At 37.1% G+C, this 18246-nt stretch overlaps 3 protein-coding genes across 4 annotated transcripts; 1 reads left to right on the top strand and 2 right to left on the bottom strand.

The window, feature by feature from the left end:
- The first annotated feature begins 2710 nt into the window (after window positions 1-2710).
- LOC137736770 (protein DEHYDRATION-INDUCED 19 homolog 4-like) lies at window positions 2711-5385 on the top strand. 2 transcript variants are annotated; one of them, XM_068476032.1, is made up of 5 exons: window positions 2711-2970; window positions 3077-3216; window positions 4010-4087; window positions 4558-4811; window positions 5079-5385. In XM_068476032.1, exons 1-5 carry the CDS (start codon window positions 2901-2903, stop codon window positions 5179-5181), a joined length of 645 nt encoding a protein of 214 aa, XP_068332133.1. In that variant the 5' UTR covers window positions 2711-2900; the 3' UTR covers window positions 5182-5385. The 2 variants fall into 2 exon arrangements, with proteins under 2 accessions (XP_068332133.1, XP_068332132.1); XM_068476031.1 differs by having other exon boundaries at window positions 5076-5385.
- A 1231-nt stretch (window positions 5386-6616) lies between these two features.
- On the bottom strand, window positions 6617-10013 carry LOC137736769 (uncharacterized). The gene is made up of 6 exons (XM_068476029.1): window positions 9663-10013; window positions 9164-9375; window positions 7921-8206; window positions 7737-7822; window positions 7562-7653; window positions 6617-7453 (listed from the first exon to the last, which is right to left on the bottom strand). The coding sequence occupies exons 1-6, from the start codon at window positions 9906-9908 to the stop codon at window positions 7206-7208; spliced, it is 1170 nt and encodes a 389-aa protein (XP_068332130.1). The 5' UTR covers window positions 9909-10013; the 3' UTR covers window positions 6617-7205.
- A 1081-nt stretch (window positions 10014-11094) lies between these two features.
- LOC137737071 (major strawberry allergen Fra a 1-3-like) lies at window positions 11095-11913 on the bottom strand. Its single transcript, XM_068476426.1, has one exon. The coding sequence runs from the start codon at window positions 11816-11818 to the stop codon at window positions 11339-11341; it is 480 nt and encodes a 159-aa protein (XP_068332527.1). The 5' UTR covers window positions 11819-11913; the 3' UTR covers window positions 11095-11338.
- Between the last annotated feature and the right edge of the window lie 6333 nt (window positions 11914-18246).

The following is an 18246-nucleotide window of genomic DNA, read 5'->3' as shown; positions in this document are numbered from 1 at the left end:
TTTATCTACGTGAATTGCTTCACTTGTTTGTATTTCATTATTTTCTTTCTTTACAAGACATATTAGAAACATAAAAGAAAGGTGATCATCATGTATTAATTCAAAGTTTACAGAAGTTGAGGGAGAATATTTGATAGAATTGAAACATTGTTTGTACCAAGTAGGACAAAACCCCAAACGGAGTAAAAAGACATCCTAACATTGAGAACAATTTATTTAAGAAGATGACAATCTGTGCTATATTGCTCCTATCATTTCTCTCCATACTTGATATGTTGAACTCCAGTTGAAAGCTTTTTGGATTCCTACATATATATAAAAAATAAAAAATAAAAAAAAAATTATTTGACAAAAGAAATGAGCACATAAGGGAAAAAATTACTGTAACAGTTAACCAAAGAAGGAATGAAAGAAAAAATTAGGGTTAGGACTAAACTTGGCACTTGAACCAAAGACGGTTGGCTGAGGCTAGCGTTGTAGAGAGCTTGAGAAACCTTATCGAACACACCGAGGGACGTCCATGAAATGCCAGAGATGGTTGGCTGAGGCCGACATTGTAGAGAGCTTGAGAAACCTTATGAACACACCGAGGGACGTCCACGAAATGCTTTCTTTGATGAAAAACGTATATCCTCTGTCATTCTGGTACGCAATGGTAGTGGCGGTTCCGAACCAGCGGGAGTGGCTGAGTCAGAACAAGCTGATCTGAAACGAAGACGAAGCATTAGAAAGAAGAGAGAAGCAGTGCTCAAATTGGGAAGGAGGTTGATCGATGTACGGATATCAGAATTTTGTAACTGAACAAATGAAGCGGAGAAGTTATGATAAGGTTTTTTTATTAATACCCCACAAAATGATGAATGCACCCACACTAAAATGTAATGTTAAATAACTTATGTACCTTATTATGCAATGACAATTTCGACCTTATTAGGTTTAAAAATAAAAAAAAATTTCTAAACACACCCCAAATCACTTTTAACCTATTATTTATCTTCTTCAAATCAAAACCTCTCACTCTCCGTTGTTAAACAAAACCCTAACCAAGCTATTTGCGTTATTTTATTCTCTAATTTTGGTTTCAAAGGAGATTAGTCCCACATATCTGCTTGTGATTTCCTAGGAAACTATACTGCCCAAGCCTATTATTGATTGATTTAATCCTAATATTTCTTTACAAGTCCCGAAAAACCCGATTTTCTGAAGGCTTCTCTCTTAGAAAGTTCTCACTGTTTTCAATGGTGAATTACTGCAGCATAACTCATTCCATTCAATGGTGAATTATTGCAATATAACTCATTTCGTTCAATTGGCGCCTCTGAAGTGACTATTTTCTTCTTTCCACATCAATCACACAAGATGTTAGGGTTTACTCCAAAGTCAATTTAATTTATAAAAATTAAAAATGAGTATTATAAGATTTGAAGAATATGGGGTGTGTAGAAAATATGGAGTGTATGTAGAAAATGTAAGGTGTATGTTGGGAATGTGGGGTGTGAGGGTTTTTTGGGAAAACATGTGGGGTGTAATAAGATAATTTTTAATTGAAAAAATAAATGTGGAGTGTATTAAGTATGTGAGGTTTATTCAACAATATGTGAAATGTTAACATATTAAGCCTTATGATAAAAGGTTGTGGGGGTTTGAAATTGAACGGAAATTGCTATGCATAAAATTGAACGTCCTGAACGTGGTGGTTTTTCAATACATATTTCTGTGCGGTTATTGTTTTTTTACCAGTTTATCCTCATTTTTTGAAATGTTTTGGGTTTGGTTGTGAAGAAAACAAAAGGATTTTCTTGACATTTTGAAATGCCTCACCGATTTTTGAAAAGTTTGGACTGTAGAATGAGATTTTTGAAGTGCCAATAACAAATATCTATAGATAAACATGCCTTTAAGGTTTGTATATATCATCCAAGTTACAATTTAACAGCACCAACAACGGCTGAGATTTATATATATTGTGATTGCTCGTAACCTGTCCTGTTGGAGCCACCAAACCGCCCCCTCAAGATTTAGGTCCAAACCGCCCCCGCAAGTTTTAGGTGCAAATTTATGAGACGTGCCAAAATTACAAAACGTGGGCAAGAAGGCGACACAACACGAAAAGTGAAAACCGCGTCAACTCACAAACACCACCAAGTGGCTCACAAACTATAAGAGACAGGAAAAAAAAAAAAAAAAAAAAGTACAAAACCACGGACTCGGCACGTGTGAATAGTAATTCACACACATCCTCCGTCCAATGAAATCCATGTATGCGGATATAAAATCGGGGACCACCAAACCCTATCAATCAATTAATTCGGACTTTTAAAATTTGATCAAACGATTAAAATTATTATAATTTTTAAAGGAATCCCTTGTTTCTAACGGTTGGATTAAATTTCAAGGGTCCGAATTAATTGATTGGTGGGAGAGATCCAGAGGGGATCTCTTCCCTGCATGGCTCAGCTCAGGGATAAATTTTTTATTGTGAGCGAAACACTGATGGTACAGTATATGTTTTTATATAAATGGTGGAAAGTTTTTATTAACTTTTTAACGTAAATATGCCATTATTTGTATGGTGACAATGTACCAAAATCTCTTTAGCTCAGGCAGTCAGTGGCACTCCCCGAAATTCACGGGAACGCGCGAGGGTATTTCCGGCACGCGAGTACTATAAAAGGCGGTTACCCTCTCCGGAAGTTCAGTGGAGAGTCTCTGCTGCGTTCTCTTTCTCACACGCAATTTCTTGGTCGCTTCCTCACACACTCACACCACACCCACTCGCTTTTATCTATCGTCTCCATTTTTCTTCCTAGGGTTTCAAATTTCACAAATTCGGACCCACAAATTCCGATTGGAGCTCCGAATTATTAGTCGCCGTGATTTGATTTTGTACTGCGTAGAAAATGGACTCTGATAATTCGTGGAGCAGTCTCTTCTCGACCTCCTCGTCGAGGCGGTACCAATCGCGATCCGGTGAGTTTTCCCGAACTGCCCCTGGCGGTGTTCATTGTTTGTTGTTGATTTTCTTGAATTTTTATGGTGGTTTTTGGTGCTGACGATTGCGGTTTGTATCGTGCAGATCTGTTTTCGCACGAAGAGATTGACGGAGACGATGAGTTAAAGGCCGAGTTTTTGTGCCCTTTCTGCGCCGAGGATTTTGATGTCGTTGGGCTTTGCTGCCACATCGATGAGGAGCATCCAGTGGAGGCTAAGAACGGGGTATTTTGTTCAATTTCACTTTTTACTTTAATTTTGAAGTTTTACAATTGATTAGTTTCTAGCTTAACTAGAAAAGTGGTTGTTCGAAATGTGTGAAAATACGAACTTTTGAGCTTTCAAGAGTTTTTCCCTTGTAAATTTAATGATTGCGTTTTGTTGGTGGTCTAGTTTTCGTTTCGGCTTAGAAAGCATCAATTTTTGTTGCGTTTAGTATCACTAGTTTTGTAATTTACGAAGAAGCTGTATGAGTCAAGGCATACAAAAGGGTTTAATTGGTTTTCTCTTGTGGTTTGGCTCTGCTTGTAAAGGGGTTTTGTTTGTTGAGTAGGACTGTCATTTGAGTAGGGTTGAGTTGCAAATTAGTGGGTTATGTTGAGGGGTCATTTAAGTGGTTTGTCACGACTGATGATGTGGTTCATGTAGTATATGATGGTGTAGAGAGGGGATGGTTTTCGTTTAGACAGTTAATCATCTTTGTACGACATTTTTGCTTCTAGCTTTAATAGGCCAACAATATTGGTATTCTTTCTTGCTAGTTTTGTGTGGGGTGTTGAAGACTGCTATTGGGCCCCTGTTCGTTGAGTGTCTTTATGATGGGATTGAGCCAATCTCGTAGTTACTTTCTTTGTTGATATACAGATAGGTAATCTTTCAGGTCTACATGGTGTTTTAATTAATATGGAAGGAATGTTTCTCTTGAGTAGTTTATGAACTGCCCATTGTCATTGTTTGGGATGTTCCCTTCTCTTGGGTTTTTATGAAACTAAATGTTCATTTCCTTTCCTTTTTCCAGGTCTGTCCTGTTTGTGCGAAAAGGGTGGGAGCAAACCTTGTGAGCCATATTACCACGCAACACGGGAGTTTGTTAAAGATATCCTTTCATCTGGATTTCTGTGTTTGTTTTGGTTATGATTTACATGCATGCTCATTGTGCCATTAAAGTTGGTTCGTTAATGTAAGGATGATTTTTATCGTTTAGATAGTTGGTTAAAGCCGTCTAAATAGCGGCGTGACAGGAATCATGTGTCTAGATAAAACCTTTATCTTCACTGGTTTTTCAATTTCAGCAAAAATTATGCTCAGATATCTAATTCACTCTCGCCTATCTTAATGTGTCTGGCCAGCAAGCAGACGAGTTATTATAATGTGATCGATTATCACCATGACCTTGTTCCCTTTGTTGACACTTCCTGTATTTCCACCAATCACTTTACTCTGCTGCCATAGTATTTTGCTTGCATAAAAACTTTGATAACTTTCCCTTCCATGTTTATTTTTGGTTTGGTCATATATATTTTAAAGTCCAGAGTAAGTGTCATGTGCTCCTTGACTATACATTACGTTCAGCGCAAGAGGAAATTTCGCAGAGGATCTAGTTCAACATTTTCTATATTGAGGAAAGAGCTGCGAGAAGGAAGTTTACAATCCCTTCTAGGAGGGTCTTCATTCCTTCCGTCAAACACTGAAGCTGATCCTTTGTTGTCTTCTTTTATATTTAACCCTCCCACAGTTGATGAGGATGTGAGTACAAAGCAGCATCCTTTAGTTGAACCATCTTTTGTAAAGGAGAGCACAAAGGAAGTGGTCTCAGAAAGGTATGAGCATCATTGCCACTTTACAACTTTTAGCTTTTTCTTTCCTTTTTATGTTTTTGGTGGCTGAGTAATAAATGAGAGTCCTCATACCTCGATTTTTTTTAGGTATGTAGAACAATAGATGTGTAGGGATAGTATCTAGGGATTGTCTTGAGGTCTGGATCTACAACAGATATATCATGTGTGCTTATTATGTGTTTCCGTTGTGTGCTGTGAATTTATTATGATTTCTTCAAGGTCTAACACTTGTCTATGATGCGACAGAAGCGTTCAACAGCCACCCTTGTCTCGCAAGGACCAAGAGGAGCAGGCGCGGAGGTGTGAGTTTGTTCAAGGATTGCTCATGTCGACTATTCTTGATGATTTATGAGATAGAAGAGTGTAGTGGGAGTTGTGGAAATGATAAAGTTATTAGGAGCAGAGCGCAGAGCGTAAGTAATACGAGAGGGAGGGGAAGAAAGTGGTGCTATTTATGTAACAATCGGTAAGAGTTAGATGATGAGAACAACAGCTATGTATTCGTAATGTACTCAGACCTTTATGTGTATAATGAAAATATGGAATAATTTATCCACTTTCTGCGTTTGCTTTCTTTCTTCTACATTTTTCTTGATAGCTTGCCAAAGGTTGTACAAACTCGAAGGGAATGGTGGCACTTTAGGTTAGATATGGCATTAGGGGCACTTGAGGCTCGTTAGTGGACTGGGATTGGATTTGAGTGGATACTCACTGAAGGTAAGGGATTAGACGTCTTTAATCCTTGCTTTGTGGACGTGGAGCAAAGGAGGAAATGTAAGATTATCACTTGCTAGAAATTATACTCGGACGTAAAAACTAAACGACATTGTTGTAAATTCTAAAACCACGTCATTCTAACAAATTGCTAAAACTTCCTAAAACTACGGCGGCAAGCCACATGATGTTATAGTTAATTTCCTCCATTGGTTTATACAAGGATTTAACTTAAGTGGTAGTTTGTGGTACCAAAAAGTACTATTATTCAAGCTTTTAGGGTGCGTTGCCATCTTATTGTTTTAGAAGCATTAAGGCTCCGCTTTCTGCCCAGGAGTAATGCAAAATCGATCAACTTTTTCAACCATATTTGTAAATTATGTGATGTCACCAATACGAATAAGCACGTTAATCAACATTTATGTAATAATTCAATCATCAACCACCACATCATATGGTTTACAAAATATACTTTCCCTAGAATTACCCTTAGCGTACCCATAACCCTACTAAACTTCTAGTCTATGACCAGCATAAATGCACGGTACCGGAGTCCTCGTTCCATGACAGTCCTACTTCACAGTGAGTTGTTCTTTCCGCCGTATCCGCATGAACTAATGAATACTACTATTATTCTTGAAATGGAAAGAACGAGCCGACTTTCCAAATCGGGCTTGGCCTGGATTTGACAATATACTCTACTCTCAATTTCCTTTCCCAATTTATTGGCTTGTCTCTCTTTTATGTAATGGAAGGAAACATGCAGATCAGATTTTGGAGAGTTTGAACTTCGAAGGCTGGTTTATAACAAGTCCCTGGATAACATTCCCATGTGCACCCATCGAGATCCTAGACCCTGTCCAGACGTAGGGCGGGCACCGGAGAAACATACCAACAACTAGGATGTCCCCGTGACAATATTCCAAGAAAATCACGCATGACAATGCATGATTAACTTAGAATATTACCACAACATCCCAATTGCATGGAAGTCCTTCACAGCAGGCACATCCTAAACCTCATTTGACACGATGTGCCATCAAGATAGAGAATGCAAGGACACAACCAAATTGTTCATCATAACTCACTGCTACTCTGCTATAAGATCACATTATACATTAACAAAACACGTTCGCGTTGAACTTTACTGCTAATTCATACAGGGTGTGATTAAACATACTAAACAAGAGGCACCTCTACATACAGAGATAAGTTAAACATATTTTCATCATCATCTAAATAGTAATTGAAAAATTGTCAACATCTACTTACTTGTTCCTGAATCCTCAGAGATCATCACCCTAAACCGCCAAATTGTGGAAAGCAAATAGACTAAGAGTCGTCATCATAATGCCTGATGCAATACATGATGCCCGTTCTGAAGCACACTTCCCATATTAAAAGGCCTTTATTAACGATAATTTCATCACTATTTCTTCTTTCAGCCTATCAAAGCCCTCACAAAGCCAAAATCACTCTTAATCCTCCTTTGATGATAATATAAGATATCAAGGGCCAAGTCTGTAATATAACGACAGGAGTGCGAACTGACATCCAACCAATAACATGAAAAACTGGCCGGTGAAAAGGGTTTTCGTCATCAGTAGGTTATATCCCTTTTACATTGGGATGATAACTGCAAGCTGATTATAATTCTCCTTCTCACCTCTTTGGAATGCTGTGCGACACAAAGAAATTGAAATCCGGATGATTAACTTGCAATTGCCTGAGCCAGTTGTCAGCTTCTCGCAATAGATAATCAGCCCTTTGACATTCATAAACTCCATTAGAATTCCAAAAGGGAACTTTGAACTTGTACGAAGCAAGCCCAAAGATTGGCAATGATAGTTTGAAATTGGCATTTTGATTGTCTCTAGCACCACCAAACTGAAGCCTATCAGTGCTTGCACCTGTTCCGGGCAACATGATATATTATAATGTGATTTGCAGAACAAGCAAGTGCATGAATGTACACAAATCTATAATACATATGTAAAGAAAGATAGAGAGAGATGTACCCTTTGTGGGAGTCGATACGGAATGAAAGGTCAAGAAGCAGGCATCTAGGCTCTGCAAAGTTGGACCTGTAGGTATCCTATATATCGGATACCTTTAACAAAAATATACACAGCCACTATTTTAGATTTCTGATTACATATGTACCAATGCTGTGTTTAGTAAAATAAAGCATACCATGCTACAGAAATCCAACTAGAAGGTGATAAATCACAGCTCCTGTAAGTCCTCAGCTCTGGAAATTGAGATGCAAGAAATGAAATCTGTTGGAAGGTAGTGATGAGTGCATGTCACCATCAAACTCATGAAAGAAAAAGGAAAACTCAATGCATGAAGTGTTCTGAGACGATGAGTGACTTGCCTTATCAGCCAAAGGTTCACGACCAAATGGTTGATCATGCTCCATATATTGAAAGATAGGTTGACCAGGAGGGTTACAAGCCTCACCACTTTCATCACTTGAGGAACCATTTAAGGGTTTAGTTCTCGGTAAGGTTTTATTCCAACCATGGCCATTTACATCTGTAGCATTCTGCCAACCTAAAGTACCATAAGGAACATTGTTGAATCCTCTTTCTGTTCCATAATCACTGCTGCCATCACTACTTGTCTCCCTCGATGACTCTGCATCACTCTCATCACCAGGCCTCCAGTAATAACATGCACACGAGTGGAAAATTATGTTACACAAACAGTTACTAGCCAACGGATTGATTTCATCTGAGTGAACATTGAGTTTGTGTACCTCTGTGCACAAACTCACAGCTGATAGCTATTAGCATATTTCTCTAAAGCATCAAAATATAAAGTTCAAACTAGCTATTAGCATGCATGGAGCCTTGCACACAACTTATCTCATAGATGACAAAGGTAGGTAATTGTTTGGCACCAGGACTAGCATGTTTCACTAAAGAAAGGAAAACACAGTTCAAACTAGTTACTGTCATATAACTCCGTGCAAAATTTTGCCAATTCAAGTTGAGATTAAGCCACATATCATCAGACATCTCACCCCAACACCAAGTAACACCATATCTAAGTACACTACCATGCATTATATCAAAGATCTTGTCACCCATTGCCTACAAGATGTCTACTGGCGACTTGACCAACAGCACTCCACTACCATATTTCGTCCTTCACAACCTATCTTCACAATATATCTTTCCACTGTCTACTACCACAGCCATTTTTTTTCAACACGGCTTGATAAGAAGACATTTCCTATCCTCATATAATGTAAGCCGTAACTACAAGTAGATAAAAATTGAAACCCAATCAACCAAGTTGTATCTGAAATCTCCTTGATCACTCCGAACGAGAAATCAAGTGAAAGGACCAGTAAATGAGGAAACAGAATTTACAAGATATAGTAACACACAGCGCATGAGATTTAAGTGTAGGTCTGTCTTATTATCAGGTAAACTAAATCTCAGAGTGCACACTGACAGGAATCCAAAACTGATCACAGCAGAATCCATCTGCTTCACTTCACTAAATTTAATTTAATTTAATTTTTTCCGACAGTTTCCCCGCGTAATGAAATTCATGTCAAAACCCATAAGTTAAAAATGAGCAGCAACATCAAAACATAAATTACTCACCTTATTCTCGTTGAGGACTTTGATGGGTCTACATAGAGCTGAATAGCGGACAAGTAAGGAACATAGTACTGGATAACAGAGTCACTCCCATTCAACAAAAGAGGGACACCTGCACCGTACGCGCTCCACTCCTTGAAAGATTCCCATAAATCTCCAAGCACAAAGTATGGATGTAATTCTGCCTCGCGACTCCTCCATCCCCTCACACTTGTCTATCCATCACCAAATGGAAACACATGAGAACCACTTCTACAACAATTACAGAAACAATGCACCGAAACCCAATACAAGAAATTACAAGAAAACTCATGACTACGAATTTTAAAGTTGAAAACTTTAATTCAAGTTTAATAGGAGCTTAATTTAGAGGGTTGTTACTGATAAAGATGACAAATTTTAAAATTTCCAGCAATGCCATATATTCCCAAAATTTCAATCTCTTCAATTTTCTTGAAACACCAAATAAAGCTTCTAAATTTTAAAATTGACTTTGTAATACCTTCGAAAAATAGTGAGCCGCAACCACAGGTGTGGTGTACTCCAAAAACCGATCCAAATTCGTATCATCGCTCATCACTCCCCGACCCGAACCGGAACTGTATGAAGTCGCACAGTCATCTGAATCCACCGACTGCCTCTGATGCTTCTCGTCCTCTAGCTTTTTTCTCTGCTGCTGCTGCCGTATAGCTGGCGGGTTGTAGAAGCGATTCTCTCCCCGTATCCGAGCAATCGAAATGCCTGACATTGGGGAAAACCGGATTCAGTAGAAGGGGTGTATTGGGTGAAACTGTTTCGAGAGCAGACGGTAAGCCGAAGGGATTTTGTTCTCGGGAAAACGAAGAGTCCAGAACAGCTTGTGGTCTTGTGGGGCTCGTTCCAGAAGAACTCTGTATATATGATGGCGGTGAAATTACCACATTGTCCTTTCACTGTTTGATATTGACCTACTTGTCCCGGTCCAAGTGTAAACTGGAATGGAAATGTATAGATTTTCCTGATTTGTGCGAATCTATCCACCGTTGCGTTTGTAAGGGCAAGTGGGTGGGCCTGATTAGTCCAATTTATGTGGGCCTTGAACCGGCCCATTAAAAGACTTGATTGCCCCTTGATTTTATAAATAACACAGAGCTTTGGGCAGGAAGATTTTGGTGGGCATCAATTGTGAGGTTTCCAACACTTATGAGTGTATTTGTGGTGTGAGTTGCTAAGTGGTTTGCAAGAAAAATGAAATCAGATTCTCTAATTACATTAACACATTGCGTCATATGGTAGATAACATTCACTTGTTGCATCAATTGGTGTAGTTAGAAAATATGATGCTTTCAAATAATCGTTTTATGTGTGCGAGAAGAATCACCTGTGAATTGTATGTTTTTGTCGTATCTCATTTAGTGTCAACAAGTTAATTATATCCTTTATTATGATCCTTAAATTGGTAATTGACATATGCTTTATGGTACTACGGCGGGTCAGTTCAAGTAGTTAGAAATTTAAAGACTTTAACATTATTCATTAGTGGTATATGTTTATCAATATTACAATGTTTTAGTAATTGATAAATGTAATATCGGTAACTCATATGTAATTAGAAAATGTAGTGCTTTAAATTAATCGTGAATCATATGGTGGACGACATATATTTGTTTTATTATATAAGTTATTATGATCTTTAGGTGATTGATATTCTCTCTTAAAAGAACCATTATGTGATCAATATGAATTACATATATAAGTTGGGTCACATATAGTTATAAAATGAAGCTTTAACATTATTCATTAAACAAATTGGATTGGACACATGTCCAAGTAATTGAAATTATAAACACAAATTGGACTTATGTTCAAATCTGATTAGGTGAAAGCAGGAGTGGCTATTGAATTATTTGTTCAATAGCCAAGTATTGTTCTAAAAAGAAAGAAACATACAAACATATCATCAAATCCATGATTTTATTTTTAATCATTTGTAAATGTAAGGAAATACAATATTCACTCTTCAATCAAAAGCTCCCAGTACAAGCCAAGATAGCATTTCAGAAGTAAAAAAAAAAAAAAAAAAAAAAAAAAAAAAGAAAAGAAAAAGAGGGAATGAAAACCACACAATTATTTGATGCCAAAGAGTACACAGAGTTTTGATCAAGATAACTTAGAAAATCATTGAAGCAGCAGAAGAATTTAGTTGTAAGCATCCTGGTGCTCCAAGAGGTAGTTCTCAATCAGCTTGAAGAGGTGGGAGGCCTTCTCTTTGCCAGCCTTAACATGCTCTTCCTTGATCTCAACATCACCTTTGGTGTGGTAGTGGCTGGTGCTCTTGATGACTGAACCACCGCCGGCAACAACCAACTTAGTCTCATAAGAGATCTTCTCAATTGTCTCAGAGATAGCATCTCCTTCGATCACACTGTACTTGTAGACGAAGTTTTCCTTGTCAACCCCATCAATTCTGTGCTTCACGTAGCTGTATGTGCTACCTTCACCGAAGTTGATCTTCTTAATGGTTCCAACTCCTCCATCTCCTTCAAGGATCTCAGTGCTCTTCACTGCTTGTGGTGCAATCTTGGGTATGAGGTTGTCAGCATCAAGAACAAAGGCATTGAACAACCTAGCAGGGGGAATGACGGAGGTGAACTCGGATTCATATGTGAAAACACCCATGATTATGAGAAGTGTTTGGAAAGTAAGAAAATAAAAATTGATGAAGAGGAAGATGATGGAATGGGAGGTTTTGAGTTGTGAAAAAGTGAGGGAGCAGGTATGGTATTTATAGGGCGAGGCTCAAGGTTGATCAAAAGGTTTTATTATTCAAGTTCTGCTTGGTTCTATTCATTTACGTGGGAACCATTACTTTTTTCTACATGAAATTTTGTATTTTAGTCAAGGGGAAGGGAAGGACCATCTGGATATTGAATAAGAAAATACCCAATTAATCACGAGGTCGAGTAACCTCAATTATTTTCTCTAACATGGGTTTGCACTATGAGATTCCATTTGATAATAAACAATAGTATGGACATGCACGAACCGTGTGGGACTTCTAATAATTCAATTTTCGTTGTCCACTACCGTACAGGTTAATGTTTTGAGTCATTTCCATTTGGCTGTGTGCTTAAATAGGTTAAAATGGATGAGGACTGTGCATTGGGATAACAGTTGAAATTATTTTGCGCCATTTCCATTTGGAGATGTGATAACCTAAAGGGAAAGGGTGGACAACCAATGTTGACAATTGCAACCAGCCAATGTTGAAATGCAAGTCAATTCCCCCTAATTTGAACTTCTAGAGTTTGACCAAAAAGGAAAAATTGAACTTCTGGAAGTGCATACTAACTAATTAACCTCCGTAAAATCTATTGGAAAGGTTAACTACTTGGTTCATTTTTATGTTAGGGTGTTTTTGATATGGTCTGTGACTCTGTATTAGGATAAGAATTATGATTACTTTCCCATCTGTAATCAAGGTGTAAGATTGCTTTCTTATTTGTTTTAGTATATTAGCTAGGTCTTTATAAGTACATCTCTTGTAACTTTGTAGGTATAAAGTCTTAGCAAGATGTAATTTATTCGTTATGTAGCATGCTTGTCAATTTGTAGTATTCTTCTTTCTTGTATGTTTATGGAATAATATTTAGAGTTTTTCAATAAGTTTTCCTTCTTTTCGTCCTTTGATTTGTATACTAATTTTCTACTGCATTGTCATTCCTTTAGAACATCTCCAGTGGTGTCCTAAAATTGTCCCTACCACCGTATGTCTTTAAGTTTAAGGACTTGGTGGCCTCCAATGGGGTTGAACTCCAATTCCTAAAGTAGAGGGACTGGTCAAAGCCGTAAAAATTTTCCTCGCAATTAAGAACTATATAGGGACGACCATGGTGGAGCCCATTGGGTTTTGAGTGGGAAATGATGCTCACCCATGCGAAGGCTTATGTTAGACCCGGCAATTTCTGACACGACACGAAAGTGACACAAAAATAATGGGTTTCGGGTCAACATGATAACTAATCGGGTGATCCGTTAAGAACTTGTTATTAACGGGTATACACACGGGTAGCATGTGGGTAACCCGTTTCAACCCGTTAAGAAAAAAATTATTTTGATAATTTTAAAGTTTAATTACTAAAAGATTTATTATAAAATACAATAGCCATATTAATATATACAATATATTCTATATTAAATATATAGTTTTGTATTATTATTCTATATAAGTTAAAAAAAAAAGTTTTTGTCATTATTTATTTTTATTATGAGAGTTCCTTATTATCATTACTAGGATAAATTTTACTTAACATGTTGCTGTCCAAAATTAAAATAAACTAGTGTATTATTTGTATAGGCAAGAACTAAGAAGACATACATACAAGTATGAAAAATGTGAAATAATATATAAACACTTATGATTTATCATTATTCCTTTACGAGTAGATAATGGTTACACTTACATTATCGTTTAGATTGTTAAAATCCTCCAAACCCTCATGAATAATGTTTTTTATTTGAGGGTAAAATTAATAATAATTATTGTAGAAGTGTAAAAAATGTTAAAATATATATATATATATATATATATATATATATGTGTGTGTGTGTGTGTGTGTGTGTGTGTATATACAATCACTCATAGTGACAAGCTTTACAACTTTCATGAAGGGGTCAGCTTCAAAATCCAACACTATAATCCATAAACCTTAAATTTATATTTAACTATCGATTGTCATTTATTCTTCTTACTGAATTTCATTTTTAAAATTTTCTTTTTTGAAAACATGATCATTTGGCAGATTTAAGAAGATGAATGGTTTAGATCTTTGATATCACGTTTCGATATTTACGGTTAACTGAAATATGAGTCGATGTCATATAGTTTATAGAAACTTTATAAACATCAAGCAATATTTTCACTAATCGTAAAACTCTAAATATGATATCAAAGATCCAAACCGTTCATCTTCCTGCATCCTCTAATAAATCATGTTTTCAAAAAAGAAAATATGAAAAAATAAAATTTGATGAGAACAATGAAGGGTAAATGTAAATAGCAATCAAGGGTTAAATTTTGATCTATGATTTATATGATTACAGTGGCGAATTTCGAAGTTAAGCTCTTCATGAAAGTTGTAAAGCTTGTCATTAGGAGCGTTTATATATATATATATATATATATATATATATTTTTTTTTTTTTCTATATTTTTTACACTTCTACATTAATTAAAAAACTATTAAAGACTTTACTTAAATAATAGCCGTAAGATAAATGAGAGTAAGTCTGTACCATTGGATTCTATTTCACTTATATTATTAGAACTTTTTTGGACGAAAAAACCCCTTCTCTATTCCAATATTTTCCAATTTTACCATTTGATCAGTTTAGGTAAGCGAAAATATACTTAAAAGAAAATTGCGTTTTTATGTTTTGGATATGACAATATGGTATGTATATACTTTTAGTATTATGTTTTTCATTTGATTATTTATTGGTTTAAAATATATTTTCCTTAATGGGTAACGGGTCGGGTTATATTACCTGTTAATATTATATGGTCGATTTTGGGTCGGGTCATTTTACCTGTTTATTTTAACGGGTGTTACACGACACGACCCATTAAGATATCAGGTATGACACGAAAACGACACGAACTTGGAAAACATGACACGAATGCCAGGTCTAGCTTATATGCAGCTCTTGAGCTACTTCCTCTACACGCGTGGTTGCACAATTATAGTCAGCAAACAATTGCAGACGCAGCCACATGCGTAAGTCCCACAATGCAAATGCTGCTCTTTCTTCTTCTTCTTCTTCTTCTTCTTCTATTGCAAATCAACGGTCCAAATTTAATCTGGATTTTTTTTATTATACAAACCTCAAATTTAAGGTTTACACTATGGAGACAATATTCTTTTAGGGACACAATTTTTTTTTTTTTTAAGTCCTGAAATAGGACCTCAAAGGTGCTCGTATGCAATGCATGCGACTATTGTTAAAGAGCTAATCTTGCCTCATCCTTTTCCACTATTAAAAATAATATACATCAACACCTAATTACATGCGTGAGAAGCTTACAATGCTACGTACAATTACTATTATATATGTTGAAAGTAAGAGCATTATGATTTTTAAACCTTGTTTGGTACAAAGGATTGGGTTGGAATGGAGAAATTACTATTGTCAAGGTATGTTGAAGGAATAAATGGAAAATTTGTGGTAAACTTGGAGTAGGAGATGAATTACTTAAGAAGAAAACTTATCTATTTCAATCCTACTCAAAATGATAGGATTAGAAATGAAATTTTTCTTCCATCACTAACCCCTTTCTAATCCCCTCAAAAAAAAAAAAAAAAAAAAAAAAAAAAAAAAAAAAGAAAAGAAAAGAAAAAAAAGAAGAAGATATTCTCTACCTTCGGGGTGTAAATTTGACACATTCCAACCCGAGATGTCCACTAGGACTCCGAATCGAGCTGTGTTGGCCGACACCTAGAAGATGACGAAGCCATAAAGTGTATTGATGTGGAAGATGTGAATAAATTTAAACCTAAAAGTGTCTAAGTACAAGAGTGCGCGGTGAGGGGTATGAACCCATTTCACACGTGATGATAGATCATAAGTATAGTACAGTAAAATAGGGTGAGAATTATACCATCGATGGTAATTGTCTACCCCAAGATATGCTGATAATCCTTGTCGGTACGAAAACTCTGCTACTAGAACCTGGAGGGGCGAAAAACAAGGATGAGCCTGAAAATAAAGTTTTAATAAAAACCTTTTGAAAGCGTTATAACCCCTCACCGTAAAACCCGTATAGTTTCCAGAAAATAATACTACGTAGGTATGGAAAATGAATGCACATGTGCAGTAAAAACAGAAGCATGCCATGCCACAATATCTCAGTAATAATAAAAGTAAGCCAGGTGTGAGATCAGTCTAAACTAACATGCCAGTCGGAGTCACCTTAATGTGACCTGTACGACTGGACCCATTACTCATTAGTTTATGCTAGCACATGAGTCGGAGTCACCTAGTGTGACTTGTACGACAGGCTGGGTGTAAATATATACACTTTAGTGCTACGATCACGTGAAAACTAGCGCTATGCGCGGGTCACCTACGAGTCGGAGTCGCCTAATGCAACCTATACGACAGGCTAACACCTAACTTGGATCCAAGGCGAGCGTGTGGTGCGGGAGGTGAATAATCACGTGAAGGCTGTGCCCTGGCCCGGGGCGGGAGCACTAACATTGGGGTGCAACAATGATGAGCTCTAAATTAATATATGCATGCTCATATAATTCAACCATTTCAATCACATAATAACTCACCTGAACTTACCTGCGCCTCTGTAGGATCATTTGCCATAACCACAAATCTCATCACAATGCAATATTTAAATATAACACATTTAAATCATGGCATGCTATGTATAATCAATTTAAAACATTTTCTGAAAACCGTAAGGTGTACACACACACACACACACACACACACACACACTATAAAAAGGAAAAAGGTCCACTCACTTGAGGTCCGCGCTACAAACACGAATATTGAGGCGTCACGAACGATCGGCGCCTAGAACAATTATTAAATCACGTCTCAGAATTCTTATCAATAGAACATGTAACTTACATATCATATTTGTAAAGATCCGTACATCGGATTCCCAATTCGTAAGTTTCTAATATCCTTAAATATTACATACTATAACGTATCAAAGTTTGGTGACGATCCAACGGTCAGATCGTCGATTGCTATAATAATCAAGTGGCGGACCTTAATGGGACTAGTTTCAAACGATTCTTCAATCGGACTTCACATATGGATTTGGAGAATCAAATTTAGCCTAGGAAGGTCAGGGGATGCCTCGGTCCACGCGCCGCCGTACACGACGGTCGGCTGCCCCGACTCATCGGAAAAATCAACTATTTCTAAAAATTCTCAAACTTCACAGAAATGAAGATCTCAATGAGTAGAGCAAGTTTTATACCTGTGGCCAAGTCTAATTTGGCCGGGAAAAGCTTCAAATAGCCACGAACCCACCGGAACCCTAGAATTTGGGTGTTCATGATTTGTCCTTAAATCAACTCTGATGCTTCAACCAATGATTGGGCATTGTTCATGAGCTCAAGGGGGGGATATTGGTGGTGACAATTGAAAGAAATCCTCGGAGCCGACGTGGGTGTTTTTGTGAAACTAGGGTCAAAAACCCGTCAATCATGGGTGGAAATTGAAGAAGAAGGGCTAGTGAGAAGTTCCCAGGTGGTGAATGGCTGCAATTTGGCGGAAAAATCGATGAAAAACTGTCAGAATGGCTGCGGAACGCATCGGGTTGGCGGGGAGGAACCGGGTCAAGGGTGATCCGGTGCTCCCTCACTCTCTCATTTTTCTTCCTTTCTTCTCTTTCCCATTGGTCACTCACCCTCTCCCCTCTCTCCATTCATCCTCACATCTCCCTCGTTTCTCTCCTTTATTTTCCATCTCCACCGACCTCTCACCTAGATTTAGCTTAAAAAATCTGGAGCTTTCCTGAAAAATAATTAATTGACCATTTTGTCCTCGATTTCGTTCGTTAATAACTCCTTCGTTATAACTCCAAATTGAGTTCTGTTTGCGCCCACACATTCATAGCGATGAGTACTACGAGGATATGCCAAGAAAACAAGTCTTACGTGACATGACAAGACGGTCAACAAAAGTCAATGTCTTTGCCTCGAAGGGCATTTTCGTAAATTCACATTTAAAAATTATAAAGACTATAGAGACGGGTCGTTACAAAATTACCTTAAAGTAATTGACTTGTTGGAGCTCCACTGTAATGAGTATGTTCGGCAGAACTTTACCAAGGATGAATCCACAGATTCTACACTGTGAGTCCATGATTTTATCACTAGAAAAAAGAAAAGAAAAGAAAGTTCTATTAAATTAATGTTATATAGGTAGCTGAGAGCAAGGGTTCTTATTCAAATATATGATTAATCTGTAAAATTAGAAGCTTATGTTTCTGGGTTCAATCAGACTTTGAAAGTTTGTGTCATTCCATAAATGTCAGCCAATTTGTCTATTAAATGGTTAATTAGTTTTAGGCTGGTATC

This window comes from Pyrus communis, chromosome 6 (genome assembly GCF_963583255.1).
Source record: "Pyrus communis chromosome 6, drPyrComm1.1, whole genome shotgun sequence".
Classification (NCBI taxonomy): domain Eukaryota; kingdom Viridiplantae; phylum Streptophyta; class Magnoliopsida; order Rosales; family Rosaceae; genus Pyrus; species Pyrus communis.
The sequence above is the reverse complement of the archived record's forward strand: the minus strand, read 5'-3'. Positions and strand labels throughout refer to the sequence as shown.

What these genes read in the sequence shown, in the direction of transcription:
- LOC137736769 (XM_068476029.1), bottom strand. Translation starts at nt 9,908, where the DNA reads ATGTCAGGCATTTCGATTGCTCGGATACGGGGAGAGAATCGCTTCTAC. An exon ending in AGTTGGATTTCTGTAGCATG is followed by an intron (nt 7,654 to 7,736) that starts GTATGCTTTATT and finishes TTTTTGTTAAAG; the next exon opens with GTATCCGATATATAGGATAC. An exon ending in CGTATCGACTCCCACAAAGG is followed by an intron (nt 7,454 to 7,561) that starts GTACATCTCTCT and finishes TGCCCGGAACAG; the next exon opens with GTGCAAGCACTGATAGGCTT.
- LOC137737071 (XM_068476426.1), bottom strand. Translation starts at nt 11,818, where the DNA reads ATGGGTGTTTTCACATATGAATCCGAGTTCACCTCCGTCATTCCCCCT.
- LOC137736770 (XM_068476031.1), top strand. Translation starts at nt 2,901, where the DNA reads ATGGACTCTGATAATTCGTGGAGCAGTCTCTTCTCGACCTCCTCGTCG. An exon ending in GCGGTACCAATCGCGATCCG is followed by an intron (nt 2,971 to 3,076) that starts GTGAGTTTTCCC and finishes TGTATCGTGCAG; the next exon opens with ATCTGTTTTCGCACGAAGAG. An exon ending in AACACGGGAGTTTGTTAAAG is followed by an intron (nt 4,088 to 4,557) that starts ATATCCTTTCAT and finishes ACTATACATTAC; the next exon opens with GTTCAGCGCAAGAGGAAATT.